Genomic DNA, 16,560 nt, shown 5'->3' with positions numbered 1-16,560 from the left:
TTAATTCATCTCTCTATCATTCACGCCTAGTTTAGCTCCTTACATGATTGGCAGAAATAATATTCAAAAAAGTAACATTTAGTATTCGAACAAAGCTTTCATGTCTTCATGCTCAAATTTAGATATATGGACATATGTAAATATATGTAAGGCCCCTGGAAAAGATTTTGGGGTGGAAAAGTGGTAGGGCGATACGATATAAGGCTGAAAAGATATGATGCTAAAAATAGGGAAGCTAATTAAACCAGGGCGAAAAGAAATATATGGATTTAAAGGTATAGAAAAATATATGCTATTCATGCATTGCTGGGAAACAAATTGAGCAATACCATTTCTCTCGTTCACGCACAATACAGTGGGCACTTTTTATCAGCATAGTGTCTAGCACTGTTTAATACTGTAGCTACGTGTAAGTTTTTATTCATGTTTATACCTCCCAGGGGCCGCCAACTAGGTTTTTATTGTAAACATTTCTGTTATTTGAGGTGCGATTATTGAAAAACAGACAAATATCTTATTCTATTATCTCTGATTCTTGATAACTGGTTGATCAAATCTAGTGGAGTCGTCAATAGGGACGCCATTATTGCAACGTCAGTAAAAACAAAAAAAAACCTTTTATTAAATGTCAGCAAAATATAAGCAATCTGAATAAGTAAGATGCAATGACGTGTTTAACGTTTTTTTTTCAGTAGACATTTGGTAGCAAATATGCAACAGAAACTACCCCGGGCCGAGGCGTGTGCGCTAATAATCACCAAAATATGTACGAATAAAGAAAAGATATGTGTTGAATGCGTTGATTTATGTAATTGAGCGTTAATTTTTTAGTTTATTTTACGTAACTTTACCGCTTAAATTTTTGCGTCGATTTTACTTACATAATTTAGCGTTTCTTACCGTTGATCATACGCATTTTTCTAATTTAAGCGCTAATCTTACAAGTATTCGTGTTTGTTTTGCCGTTCATCTTACATAATTTAAATCTATCTGTTTCAACCCCTTTGTGTTTTTATGCCCCAAATTACAAATTATTTGTTGCTATTTTACACCTTACTATGCATCCAATAGCACGTGGGTGGCGTAAGATTTTTATGCCTACTAAGATGGGGGCCTAAACAGAAAAATACATCCCATAACTTAGCATTTTTTTAGTAGATCTTACATAATTTAAGGTTTATTTTTGTTTTCATCTTACTTAAAATAATTATTTAATTTGGCGTTCGGCTAATGTGAACAGTTTGATGTAAGCAGGCACTATAAAAGTTTTAAAAGGGTCGCGAGTGTGGGGCTTGATGATTTTGAGGGATGGGGAGTGAGTGGGTTTTAAAACTTTTTTTGGGTAAAATGTGAAATCTCTCGCTAGACAAAAGCGCAATCTCTCGTTTTGAACAGTTGACCTTGTCAAAATCTTGTTATTGGAAGCAGTCTGGTGAAAAACTTGGTGGGGGATAGTCTGATACCAGAAGGTATCTGCGTACATGATTATCGAGGTTCAACAACCTGTGAAAAAATTGAAGTTATAAAACAATTGCACAAAACAATGATCAAAACAGATCTCATTCAGGACGGGACGAATTCAACTCTGAAAGAAAAACATAAAAACATTGTCAAGTTGGTTAAAAAATTTATAAACTTGGTTGATATAACAAGAAACACGCTATCTCCTGAGAATATTGTACTAATGCAAGCGCCTCCAATTCGTAATCTGCCAAAAAACGAACATATTAATAGCGCATTTAAAATTTTAACGATAAAATAAATGCATTAGCAGGTGATGAAAATTACAAAGTTGCAAACGTGTACGACCTCATGAAAGCCATGGCAAGCTATGATAGTTTGTTTTATGACGATTTGCATTTCCATTGCAAACAAGGTGTCCCTTTTTCTAACAATTGTGTGCTTTCTCAGTTGTTTCCGACATCCATTATTTTAAAAGCTCTGAATCACAACCAACGTAATCCAAATCAATACCAAAAACACCGCAATCATTGGAGACAGGATTACAATTATATGAGAGGTCAATACTTGTCGAGATAATTGTTTTGCTAAATTTTCTTGGTTACCTTTGTCTTCTTTTTTTATTGTTTCAAAATGGAGCTTCAGTTCCACATTATTTTGCTACTTTTTTGTGTGTAATCTCATCAAAAAAGAACTGGGTCTTCACTACTACACCAATAAATCCTGAGAGGATGTCATCGTGCATTTCTGATAATGCGTATTGAAAAAAGAAGATCAATTTTACCTGCCTGACAAGGAATTTTAATTACGCCTTGGCTGTCATTAGATTTATTTTGTTCTTGTCAGGTGACGTAGAATTAAACCCAGGGCCACCTCTCAATTACACGCAGTTTACCACTTTATTGAAAAAGTACAACGATCAAGTAAAGTTTCTACAAAAATGTCAAAGCGTGCTCGGAAAAGTGTTTCTTCGTAAGAATTTTCTATCTCACCTAGGTGACAATTGTATTTGAGGTATCTCAGAAACGTGGTTGAAATCAGTTAACGATATTCCGTTTCGGTCGATACACTCAGAATATTTAAGGTCCTTCAGACGCGACAGACGTACTGATCTTCAAGAGAAAAATAAAGGCGTTGGTATTCTTTTGTTCGTTCCGAAAAAATTTCATCCAAAAGCACGAAATGATCTAGAGACAATGTCAAAAGACCATTTTGAAAGTGTTTGGGTAGAGTGTAAATTACACAAAAAGCCCGCGTTGATAAATTTGGCTAACTGTCCAAAAAACAACTAAAGATTTGTTTTTAGGAGAACTAGCCCTGGGTTTAGACAAAGCAGCGACTAAAAAAAATTTTTTCTACTAGGTGACTACAACCTTAATTATTTTAATTGCAATAAATGAAATCTTCTGGAAACTCTGATCTTGCCGTACGGTTTACTGAATTCAATTACAACTTTAGCAACAAGAGAAACGTCAAGGACGAAGTCGCTAATAAACTATGTTATATGCAAAAATTTTTTAAGTTCCCAGACATTAGACTCAATTCTCAGAAGTGATCACTTAGCCACATTTACTTTAATTGGTTAATCCGTTAAAAATAAAAAGCAATAAAAAATGTGTTCGATAAAACAAAGTATTCTAAATATGCTTTTTCCCTAGATAATGGAAAGATAAATTGGAAATCATTTTTTATCAGAAAACCCTTAAATCATGTATAAAACTTTGTTCGTCATTGGAAACATTAATTAAAAAGCATGCTCCACAGATGACCGTCTTCATACGCCATGACAAGCCCAAACTAACGCTACATCAACAATGGATATCAAAAAATACAACAAAATTTTGCAATGACATCAAATATTAACAACAAGAATGTTTTGAAGAAGGAAAATGGAAAACATCTGCTAGATGTGTTTCAAAACTTAAAAAGTGCAAGGAAAAGTTGGAAGTTTATCAACGAAATCAAAAACATTTAAAAAACATGGACAGAAATACCGAGACTCAAAACCAGTTTTGGAACGGTTTTGACAAATGGAAATGGTTTTGCCAATCGTATAAATTTTCTGCATTAGGTGAATATTTTGGTAAAAAAGAATAGTATCAATTCTGTAATAATGTGGCACGCCACTGTAACAAATTTATATTCAGGTACAAGTCAACCAATGAGATATTTGATATACTCAACAATTTAAATGTTAAAAAACCGTTGCGTCCATCACTCATTTCAGCTTTGGCCTTAAAAGATGCAAGAGAACACATAGCTGAACCTCTCGGTTTTTTGTTTAACTATTTCTGAACTGAACAATTCTTTCCTGACGACCTTAAGCGCGCCCACGTGTTGCCTCTTTTCCAAAAAAGTGATCCTGAATGTCCGATAAATTATCCACCAATTTTGCTTGCTGGAGCTCTAGCCAATTTTCGAAACCCTTCTTCGAGATCAAATATTAGCTTATTTAGAGAAGAATAAACTGCTCGCAACAGTACAGTTTGGATTTAGAAAAAAATTGTCAACTACAGATGCTCTTTTATATTGCATTGAAAAAATCATATATTATCTCAATATAAAAAACATCGTTACAGGGTTTTTTAGAACTATCAAAAACTATTGATTCGATATCACATCCTATTCTTCTGCACAAAACTGAGTTTTTAGTTTTTGTTGATCATGCAAATAAAATTCTAAAATCTTATTTAGAAAACTCTGTTCGAAAAGTCAAATTTTCGAAGTATGAATCAAATTGGATAGCACTTAACCGTAGAGTAACTTAAGGTACTGTGCTAGGCCCACTGCTTTTCAACATATATGTAAATGATATGAAAGATGATACTGATGTGAATGCTAATATAATCCAGTACGCTGATGATATTTTTATCTTTTGCAGTGGAAAAGCAATTTCTGAATCAAAATTACATCTTGGAAAAAGTATTGCTAAACTCAATCTCTTTTTCAAGAAAAATGTGTTTGATGTAAATGAAAGCAAAACCGAATTCATTATTTTTTGGAGCCCCTAAAATGAACAAAATCGAAGAAATAGTTGTTATCAGATGTACAGTTCTCGAGAAAAAAATTGTGAAATACTTGGGAGTTCATATTGACTGTAATCTTTCGTTCGATGAAGAAACGAAAAATGTACAAAGAAAAATGGCTGTTGGCATAAAGGTCATTTAATTCATCAAAAATATATTTCCAGCAAAAATTAGATCTGCTTTACTGAACGCTCTTGTTTTAAGTCATCTGCATTACCCAATTGTTTTGTTCTCAGGTCTTAAAAAGTTACTTCGAGTTAATCTAAATAAACAACTGAACTGGGGGATAAAGGCATGTTTCAATAGAACCAAATTTGACACGAACTCTGATCTCAAGATCAAACACAAAAACTTACCAGTAGAATGCCTCATAAGGTAGGGGGTATAAGGTTATCTGACCACTAAGCTGGTGGTGGTAGTGGGGGGAGGGCTATACTTGGAAAGATCCGATCGTTAAGCCTCGGTAGAACGGTGGCACATAGTATGCAGGGGGTCAGTAGTTTGCGTCCGGCATATAGAGGTGTATGAGCTAAAAATATGTAAGGTCTTTTTTTTAAACGTTAGCTGCCGCTTATTTTTCGTTTTCTGGCACCAATTAGGCCCGGGACCCATCTGACTTAGCTGTTCATTTTTCCAAGATGACATCATTCCTGAAGACTTCACAGCTTTGAGTTCAGCTGAGAAAATAGTTGAAATTTTTTGTTTCTCAGCACAAAATAAAATTTTGAAATCTGATCAGTAGTTTTGGATCTGAACCTAAAAATTAGAGCAAATTTAGTTGCAGCACATAAATTGTCTACCTTGATAGCTGTTAACAGCGTATCAATTAGACATTATTGAAAAATATCTAATTTGTAATTAAATGCACAAAAAGACTCTGTTTTAGTGATCGTAGTCTAGGCTAACTAATTGCAATATGGCTTTTAAACAACTTTTAAAATAATTCAAGAACTCAATTTTCTGCTAATGGAAGTAGTTGTTGCTGTTGTCCGTAAAACTTTCAAAACTCAACGTTGTAGAGCAAACATGTAAGTTTTGCAGCGTAATGCAATCCATAATTAATATCCATTTGTATACATATGATCAGTCGTTGAAAAAGGATAAGGTGAGAAACAAATGTGTTTATTGATGCACAAAAAGAGAAAAAGCCAAGCGCGAGGGGGGGGATTCAGGCGCAAAATAAAACAAATTTAACAACAAAAAAATCACAATATTTCAAAAAATTTCCTAAGGCAGACCCAACGTGGGCTCCTTTTACAGCCTTAAAGTATAAAGAGCTAGGGCTACTTATTTCTGCGCGCGAAGTAGACTTACCTATATCTCTAAGACTAACCGACTCTGTAAAGCACTGAGAGTAAACTTCTATTATTACGGTGGTTAAGAAGTATAGCACCGGAGTCAATGGTATACACATGGTGTATCTAACTAAAAGACTGACTATAGTTAGTTCAGTTCTCTCTATATAAAAGAGAATAGTGTCTTCTCAGTCTCTGATTGGTTGAAGGTGCACATTCAATATTTTCACTGCTACAATCCGTAGTTGAGGCCAGATGGTTATCCTGTAAGATTCTTGCAAGTTCGTTTCGATCAATTTCTGTGTTCTTTTTGTTTGTTAAGGACGCAATTTCTCTCATTTTGCTCAAAAATTTCCCAAGATATATGTTGCCTGTGTTTCCAGATATATTTTGAAATAAAATTACATTAGATATACGTATTTTATGGAAGTTTAGTCCGTTCAGCATAATTGGTTATAGTTCCGTTGAGTAATACAATTTGTTCAACAGAAATGCAAATAAATCATTGTAACATATGTTTTTTTCTTTTAATCATTTCATTGTTTATTTTGTGCAAAAAGAATTGGTTGGTATATTAGTTTCAATTTTCGCCATATTGAAACAATTGATGAATGATATCGTTCTAGCGTCATGCTGATCCTGATCGGGCACGTGCTTACTGTTTGCATAATTGAAAGACAATTGATTTTCTTTTAAGATTTTTCCAGGAGAATGGTTATATTAACTGATCTTGCCAGTTTTAAAAGGATACCTTTCGGAATCGATTGGAGATACATGCGAGGGATCTAGTTGCATGATACAATAAAGTGTTCATTTTTTAAATATTTGGATACATCTATCTGGAAATTCTTTTTTTTTCGCCGCAAGATATTAGTTGACTAAAACAACCCGAAGTATAATCAGCAAATTCCAATGGGTTCGGGGACGTAAAAAGTAAAGAGGCTATACGCGAGTGGGGGAACTAATTAAAAAAAAATACAATAAATTTATCATGAAATTATCAAAACATTTAATAAAATTGTCTGATTTTTGAAATAGTTTCTTTTTGGCCATGAGATTTGCTGGGAGCAACCGTTAGTTTGTTGGCGGTGAATTAAGTATCAAGAATTCAATGTAGTGGCATTTTTATATTCATTTATCTTGGTTGCTTTTTACACATTCATGCAGATTTCTTGGTAGCAGTATGAAAATACATGTTAAGTCGCAGGAGGTGGTGCCCCTAAGCGGATATTTGAGATAAAACACTAGTAAAGTAAACATTCTAAGAGGCTTCAGACACATAAATAAATAAAAACAGAAACAGAGTTAGTTCTATCGAACCAAATCAATACCACATGTTTTTATAAACTCGTCGTATATTTTGGTTTGGGTTTTCAGAGATTTCGTCTAGCGAACTTTTTGCGAAAGTCGTGAACTTCTATGATCAAATGTTTCAATTATTTCATTCAAATATACAGACTTGGTAATAAACTGATCTCAAGTGTGAGCAAAGCCCAAATAAACATTCTGTGTTTGTTTACAAAATACTTGCAAACTTATTGTCGAGTTCAGACAAATCCGCACACATAGTTGGTCCCGAACATTATTCGATACGTGTCTTTTATGATGAGCTTCTTCGTTACCCAAATTTACTGTCTTGTAATACCCTTCATCATCTTCAGGTAAGATCCGTACGAACTGTTTTTTGGTTTCTGTAGAAAACTTTTAGAGCCATAATACCACAAGCGGGTTATCATTGATGTGGTTATTGTGCTATACCTCTCGGAACCAGCCCCATAAATTCAGTTTCAGGTTATAATCTAGAAGTAAGTCCACAATCGATCAATACAGGTTTGAAATAGCACAAATCGGTACTGCTTTAATATGGTATCCTATTCCAGGAAGATTTTCACGGCACCAAAAGTCAGAGGCCAATCCCCTGCCTCCGTAAAGCTCTATGTTTGGAGATAGATAACCTCACTCAACCATAGCTTCATTTCCATCATCGCTTCAGTCTGAGCAATTTTTGCTGCATAGTTGGCCCACGTAAAAAGTTCTATCACACAAAAGAGGAGCCATACCTAAGCTTAGACTTGGACTAGTGATGAGAACCGTGCTCGACTTTAGAAGACCGTGCTGGACCCATCTTGTCTATGATATGACTTTAGCACAATTTTATCGGGCAGATGGACTTTAACGCGCTGTCATACTCGATTTTTGCTCAACTCAAATTGATCACGGTGAATTTTGTTAGACGCAAATGAACTGCTTGAACTCTTTTGGGACTCAAAATATTGAAATACTAAAATTGGTTCCGGCTAATGTCAAATCATGATCCGAGCAAAACTTCTTTTGGCGAGTCTGTATTTTAGCCTCGAAAATTTTACGCACAATTGTTCTGCTCACTATTGCTCAAAGGATCTTCAGCATGTATGCTCCTTCGTCGGTAACAATTCTGAAGAAACAATACTCAATAAACAATCTGCACTATATTTTTTAGAAAAATTGTTAATTTTTAATTTTCGACACTAAAACCACTGAGATTGTCACCTTTTCGTCAAGGCTAATGGGAAGCAGGCCACAACATTAAGCAGTTTATTTCTATCAATAAAGTGATGTGGCATTGTACGATGGCCCCTTTATATTATGAGTTGTGAAATTTTAAAATTCTTCTGGCATTTTTCGATTATTTTTTTACTGCTTTGATGCAATCATATTTAGTATTGGATTGTTGCTGCTTATATATTTACAGAAGCAGAATAAAATTTAAAAATTTCTCCGAATTTGCAAAAAGCAGACTTATGAAGACTTTTACTGGAACCATTTAAGGACCGTGCTCGGCCGATAAATTGTTCTCAGCTGCAATTTGAAAATAATATTTCTCGAGTCATGTAAAGACCGTGCTCGAACCAATTTTCCTATGAAAATATCCTGCTTGATTGAAACGGCCTTAAAAAAATGACCCATGGGAACCTTATTTGAATAGAAAAATCAAATTTGTATTTTATTCAATCAACGACCTCCGCAAAAGAATTTTTAAATCTCTTCTTGAGCCGAAGCTCGAAACTGCGTATTTACCAAAAAAGAGCAATCACAGTGAATCAAAACCTGATATGCCTTGATAAAAAACATACTAAAATATGGATAATCTTACACGGTCTGTCCAAGTTACATAGGAAGATAACATAAAAAATATGTACACGTTTTCAAGACCAATTGCTGCTACTGAAAAGAGTAGTCTGAAATCTGGAGATAGTAATATAATGACATCGGACAACACGCAGCTGTTGCAACAATGTTGCCGTTTCTAATGCTGCTCTCCTCAGTTTAGCAGAAACGAACTAGTTAATGTTCTATAAAATTGAGATATCTGGGCAGAGGAATAATTAAAATCAATACATCAATATTTCTGAAACATGACACATTTTTAAACCATTTTTTAAATAAGCAGACCAAATTTTAACAAAAGCGTTGAAAAGAAACATTTGCTTTATTTGAGCGCTATCCTATGAGTTTGCGCAAGATATTTTAACTGCACCCAACTTCATAATAAAACAGCACTTTTTCCTTGTGCACATATAAATTTTTATCAAGCTTCCAATTTTTGAAGAACAAAACCAGACTGATTTTTTCCCAGGAAGATAATCTGAGCATATGGTTTCTGATTTTCTTTCAATGTTTATTTGAAAAATTTTCAATGCGAAATTTGAATGAAGATTGATGATGATTTTGATGTCGCACTTTTTACATTACAAATGGATTGTTTCTCAATGAGAATCAGGGTCATGGGATTACCGAAAACCAGTATAAAAATCAAATGCCAATAAAAACTAAAAAATGGCAGTAAATTTTCCAGATCTTCGGACAACCTATAGAAATCGTACAAGCGATGTTCGATGGTACTAAAAACGCAAACCAAAAAGCTATATTGTAACCAGTAAACACCTTAGAAAACGTAATGAAACTACAGAGCATATGCACTACGTGAAAGAGGTAACGCAATAAACTCGGACTTCAAATACATTTAAAGTTTAAATAAAACCGGATCTCAGAAACTTTGCCTACATAAACATGGCAAAAGACCTGAAATCAAGCAGATGGTAAATGTATTTACCTATTGTATTTTCCAAACTTTGTAAATGAAATTCGTACAAAAATCAAAATTTAGAAAAAAAATTTTTGGCATAAATTTTTTGATAATTAAATCACAGACAGTTTTGATATAAATCTAAGTTTAGTAGATAAGAGATCGAATCAAAAATAATTATCATTGTATTTTTTGACAGCGGTAATTGATCCTGTTTTTCTTATCAGCAACTACCACAATCATTTCTCTTCCGCTGGGAAACTCGAAAACAGGCCTTCATGGCCTAATAGTCCTCTCCCAGAGAGACGTCTATGTTGTGTCGATATAAATGTTCAATTTTTAGATTGTTTTTTTCTTCTGATCTCTAGAAATAATTAATTATTCGTATTATTAATTCATAGAAAAATAATTTTTTTTGATAATCACTACTAAAAAATCTAAAAAGAAAGCTTTGGTTGTTTATTTCTTTAAGTATAATTGTGAGCTGGTTATTATTATTTGTACTGGTTTGTAGTATCATACGAAAGCATGTAAGTAAAAACTGAAGATGAACGCACGAAGAAGATGCAATGCGTTCAAAATTACATAGTCTTGAAAAATCCAAAAAAAGCACGAAAGTGTGGACATGATCGCAGGAAAGTCTAAAACAATGATCTATTCAGTAAAAAATCAAATATAACTAATTGCGCTTTCTCTGAACGTCAAAAATGTGATGTGTGAACTCTGAATAATGATATTAAGTGACAATTAAACAACAAAAATTGGCAAGCGGGCAAACTTAAAAAATATATTTCTTTTTTTTTCGAAAACAATTACTTTCGAAGTCATAGAAACAATAGTATTCAAATAAAAAATAATTAAGTTCACCTAATTCTCCAAAAAACCCATTGTATTCTGTCAATATTTAAATGATATCATGCGCTTGCAAAATAAACGACAAATACAGACAAAGTTGAAACAATTTTGCCTGTTTAAATCAACTCTCAAAAGAGATTAAATAAGTTTAGTTCTGCTACTTTTAACACCAATCATGTGGTAGGGGACTTTTATTTAATGCAAATAATTTGTAACTTTGACAAAAGCACAAAAGTGCAAAGTTAAAAAGTAAGTCTTTTGTTTGAAACAACTGATTTCAAAGTCATGAAAATCTTTAGCTAACAAATGAAATTTGTCGACATGTTAATATTTTCATCCAGAGCAGAAAACTTTGACCTGCAATTATCCATTTTTTTCATACGTCTACAACAAGAACGTCAAATAATGACAAAAAGAAAACGATAGATTATATTCTGCCAGAAGACGCTGTCGAAGCCGTTAATACTATAATCTATTAACTGAAAAAATGTATATTCAGTTGTGCTTCCTTCTGAAATGCTAATGATGTGATATCTGACCTCTCAAGAATGCGTCAAGACAAGGAAAGTTTAAGTAGATAAAAGATCAAATGTTGACATCAAAAATAATTATCATTGTATTTTTTGACAGCGGTAGATCCTGTTTTTCTTATCAGCAACTACCACAATCATTTCTCTTCCGCTGGGAAACTCGAAAACAGGCCTTCATGGCCTAATATTCCTCTCCCAGAGAGACGTCTATGTTGTGTCGATATAAATTTTCAATTTTTAGATTGTTTTTTTCTTCTGATCTCTAGAAATAATTAATTATTCGTATTATTAATTCATAGAAAAATAATTTTTTTTGATAATCACTACTAAAAAATCTAAAAAGAAAGCTTTGGTTGTTTATTTCTTTAAGTATAATTGTGAGCTGGTTATTATTAATTGTACTGGTTTGTATTATCATACGAAAGCATGTAACAAAAACTGAAGATGAACGCAGGAAGGGGATGCAATGCGTTCAAAATTATATAGTCTTGAAAAATCCAAAAAAGCACGAAAGTGTGGACATGATCACAGGAAAGTCTAACAAACGCAGGAAGTGATAAACTTTCAATTTTAAACAAGATACCAGCAAAAAAGGTTTTTTCGATGTTTGGACCTGAACGCACGATAACTATTTAATGCACGATTTTTTGAGGAACACTCAAAAATGTGGACATGAACACTTGAAAGCGTGGGCATGAACACACCACAATCTGGAGATTAACGCACAAATGTCTGGTGAGCACAAAAAAGTCTGATGTACGCAAATAAGTCTGAACATAAAAGTACGAAGGTCTGGTGAAGGCACAAAAGTCTGTACATAAGATCTTTTTGTCTGAGACCGTCGGTCTGGAGACAGACAATTTGTCCATCTGACAATTTGTCCGTCTTCCGTTTGTGACCTCAACCTGGATTGATGTCAATACCAATAAAACACAAAACAGACTGAAAGACAATTCTGTCAAATCAAGCTAACTTTTTAAAAAAATGCTGTTTTTATTATAAACAAGTTTTACTTGTTATATGAGCTAAGACTTCTGATGATGAAAATTTTAAGATTAGTTTAACATCATTACTGATTCGGCGTGAGTTTATTACTTTAATATGATTAGGAAGATGACATTTTTGCATTGTTTAGATTCAGATATGAAACAAGGAGCCTCGAGAATAAAAAACCTAAGCTGAACAAATTGTTTTGATTTTCTTAGAAAAAAAATGGACCATTCAGACTCGGTAACAAGTAAACAAAAAGGAAAAAAATGGCAAAGTTTAAAAAAGGTTAAAATTAATTATTAAAGATAAGTAATCTATAATGATGAAAACCATTAGATATCAACAGGAACCTTCAAATATATTTATGTTAACCCATTCCTCTATTAAAACAACGATACCTGTCATTTCCGACAATGTTTTGAACGTCCACAAAACCAGCGATAAATATGGAAAAAATTAAAATTTCAATTAATTTTTATGAGAAAACGGTGTCGAAGCAATTAAAACAATGATCTATTCAGTAAAAAAACAAATATAATTAATTGCACTTTCTCTGAACGTCAAAAATGTGATGTGTGAACTCTGAATAATGATATTAAGTGACAATTAAACAACAAAAATTGGCAAGCGGGCAAACTTAAAAAATATATTTCTTTTTTTTCGAAAACAATTATTTTCGAAGTCATAGAAACAATAGTATTCAAATAAAAAATAATTAAGTTCACCTAATTCTCCAAAAAACCCATTGTATTCTGTCAATATTTAAATGATATCATGCGCTTGCAAAATAAACGACAAATGCAGACAAAGTTGAAACAATTTTGCCTGTTTAAATCAACTCTCAAAAGAGATTAAATAAGTTTAGTTCTGCTATTTTTTTACACCAATCATGTGATAGGGGACTTTTATTTAATGAGAATAACTTGTAACTTTTGACAAAAGCACAAAAGTGCAAAGTTAAAAAGTACGTCTTTTGTTTGAAACAACTGATTTCAAAGTCATGAAAATCTTTAGCTAACAAATGAAATTTGTAGACATGTTAATGTTTTCATCCAGAGCAGAAAACTATGACCTGCAATTATTCAGATTTTTTTCATACGACTACAACGAGAACGTCAAATAATGACAAAAAGAAAACGATAGATTATATTCTGCCAGAAGACGCTGTCGAAGCCATTAATACTATAATCTATTAACTGAAAAAATGTATATTCAGTTGTGCTTCTTTCTGAAATGCTAATGATGTGATATCTGACCTCTCAAGAATGCCTAAAGACAAGGAAAAGAAAAAACAATATAAAATGTCCAAAAATCGAAAAAATTATGCACTAACTCGTAGTACCAAAGCCGGAAAACCATGACTTAATACGTAAACCCGCAATAATTACAAAATTTCAATCCATAAGAAAAACGCTGTTACCTGTCTTTGCTGATTTTATGCTACAATTTGACCCGAACAAGAACAAAAATGTCAAAGCTCATTAGTACATTGTTTATTCGACAGGTATTTTTAACAGGCAAAACGACCAAAAGCTTTCGGCGAAAAAAGCTAGGTATATTTCCCGAAACTTCATTAGAAATCCAATTGGCCTTGATTTGAATTGTTCCGTTCTGTAATAAAGTTACGAAAGCAAAAAAATTGCAAAAATACAGCAATTGATTTCAATCCGAATTAGTTTTGGACTGTAAAAGCAACCATTGGACCAAAATTAGCCTAGGTATTGTTGTTCGTCCATCAAGAACACGTAATTGCTGAAAATGACATGGATATGGAAATTTCGGCAAAAAAATCAGTGTTTGAAAAATAAATAAAGCGTTTTGTATATTCACTGCGTTAAATCATCAAAACAACCGGCAAATTTGTAATTAAAGATCAGTCTCAGAGGAAGTTCAAGTAAAAATAATGGGAATTAACAAAGAGTGCATCAAAAAATTTCGTTTGCGCTATATTTAAAAATGCGGTCCAAAGAAGCGTATTGTGTGCCATTTTTGATGAAAAAAGGCTGAATTTTTAAAAACTTACAAAAGTTTCAGCTAAAAATTGGATTGAACTGTTCAATAACACTCATCAATCTTCAGAATTAAAATTAACAGCAGTTAACAAAATTAAGAAAATTTTGGCAAAATTATCAAAGAAAAATTGCGTGCAAATACTGAAAGAAAAACAACAAACATTTGTCAAATATTCACAAAACTCTAAACCTCGATACCTCCTAGGAAATAGCGAAATTAAAAAAAGTAATTTGAATTATAGACTCTACGCTGGACGGGGTTTCTAATGTTACAACCTTCTACGACGAATATATCGATCGGCCAAAATTGACTGAACAAAAAATCTCGTTCGATTATATAGTTCCTCTCCCACTAACGTGGGTCGGAAGAACAATATTTTGTTCAGAACATCTTTGTTTTTTTTCTAAATTCTTATGCAAAACACAGTGGCTTCTTCACAATTGCCAAAATAAAACATTTAAATTTTTGCAGTTTTATCAATTTTGTTTTGCCCAATCGAACATTCCTTCAAACATTAAGGTTCCCAAAAGCAGAACTATATTAAAGTTATTTGCATTATGTGTAATTTTCATGTAGCACAGGAGAGAATTTTGAAACAAATCTCTGCAACCACCTGTCATTGATCCGGAACCTAAAGAAGCCCGGGAGTGGAATTCAAGTCTTGATCAGTACTTCTCCAGTGAAATACACGTCTTGAACTGACAAATCAGGACTGATCACGTCTGATCTCAAATCTTAAGACTTGTGCAGACATGTCAAGACTTGCTCAAGACTTTCAAGTCTAAGCCAAATCTCGGCCAAGACTTGACAAGTCTTGAGTCAAGTAATGATATAGACTTGACAAGTCTTGGTTTTTGTGCATTTAGGCAGAGTAGAGTTTTATAATTAATGCATTTCAAAACTAGCAAAAGTTGGTTAAACTGTGTTCACAAGAAGTTTCCTAATCTGACTAAACTATTCCTGAATTGAGCTTATAGCAACTTAAAACCTCAAATGTCCCATAAGATAACCCTGAACCCAAACTTTTTTCAATGGACAGAAAAAAGTGACATGATTGGCACTTTCGGGCGAGATCCGAAATTTTTCATTCTAAAATAAGTGAACTTTGTGGAAGTATTCGGGTCTTTGTGTGCTTTTTTGCACTTTAGAGAGTTGTTAGGCAAGCCAGTGTAAGTGGCGGTTTCCTTCTTCCATTACGAAAGGAAAGCAAACCAACAATAAAAACTGTGCTCAATAATTGTCCCAAGTCTTTTCAAATCTCGGCCAAGACTTGCACAAGACCTGCCAAGTCTTGGCCAAGACTTGACCCAAGACTTGTCAAGACCTCAAGACTTGATTTAAGGCGTGGCAAGTCTGAAAAGTGACATGATCAGAGCTTTGATACAGCACTGATCCAAGACTTGCAGATTCACCGAATCGGTACTGATTAACACTTAAATTTCAGTCCGCGATGGAGCAGTTTTCATTTTTTTGACTGACTACAATTAACGTTACTTTTTACTCAACATTTTAAATATTCGGATAATAATTTAAACAAAAAGCACTTGAAGAATATTTATTTTAAAAAACATTTTATTTTAAAAATTGTTTACCCTTTAAAATTTATCATTAAAACTGCTGAATCAATTGAAAAAGCATCTCAAATTTACTTAGGCTGCGGGAAAAAAACTTTGTATATAACTGATTAAAACAACAATTGGCATTGTTAATCTTTATTTTTTTTACTTTCCTACTTCCTTATCTTTTGAAAAAGATAAGGAAGTAGGAAAGTAAAAAAAATAAAGATTAACAATGCCAATTGTTGTTTTAATCAGTTATACACAAAGTATTTTTTTGAAAATTTAACTTTGAAAACTTCTGATCATAAAGGCTATTTAGTAAATGAGAGAAAAATGGAGATCAGATGATTCCAGTTGTCTACAAAAGCTTTGTACCCGATTTCTTTTCTTCTTTATCTAGAGGCCAATGAGTTGAGTGGAAAGAGAAAAATACTTTGCCGTATTTAGCTGTGATCGTATGAAATCTTGCACTTTAATTTAGCGATTCTCGGTTTTGCAATTATGAAGAAAAGCGTAATTAGGATGTTTGTTATTTTGTTATGTTGGTTACATGACAAAACACCCAATGCCGCAATACCCAATGTGCAAAAAATAAACATTGACATTATATTCAACTTATTCCCATTGATTTTTTCGTTCAATAATCCGATTACAAATTAGCACTCGAAATTACAAGCATGTTTTCTCGCAATCAAGCTAATAGTCTGATCTCAAGTTCGGTTGTGATAGTTTCATATCAAGTCCCACGAGCCACTGAGGCATGAC

General features: G+C 33.2%; 1 protein-coding gene across 4 annotated transcripts in view; it reads left to right on the top strand.

Annotated features, from left to right (window-relative positions):
- Nucleotides 1–334: 334 nt before the first annotated feature.
- LOC142335937 (uncharacterized) overlaps nucleotides 335–16,560 on the top strand; it is a 30,841-nt gene continuing 14,615 nt past the window's right edge. The window contains exons 1-2 of one of the 4 annotated variants that reach the window (XM_075384342.1): nucleotides 335–409; nucleotides 7,160–7,443. In XM_075384342.1, coding sequence (XP_075240457.1) covers nucleotides 7,385–7,443 — 59 coding nt within the window. In that variant the 5' untranslated portion in view covers nucleotides 335–409; nucleotides 7,160–7,384. Of the gene's footprint in view, nucleotides 410–574; nucleotides 594–791; nucleotides 1,075–7,159; nucleotides 7,444–16,560 lie in introns of those variants that run through there. The other 3 variants (XM_075384343.1, XM_075384344.1, XM_075384341.1) reach the window with 3 other exon arrangements.

Source organism: Convolutriloba macropyga, chromosome 3, assembly GCF_964194025.1.
Source record: "Convolutriloba macropyga chromosome 3, txConMacr16.3, whole genome shotgun sequence".
NCBI classification, from domain to species: domain Eukaryota; kingdom Metazoa; phylum Xenacoelomorpha; order Acoela; family Convolutidae; genus Convolutriloba; species Convolutriloba macropyga.
This window is presented reverse-complemented; position numbering and strand designations above follow the sequence as displayed.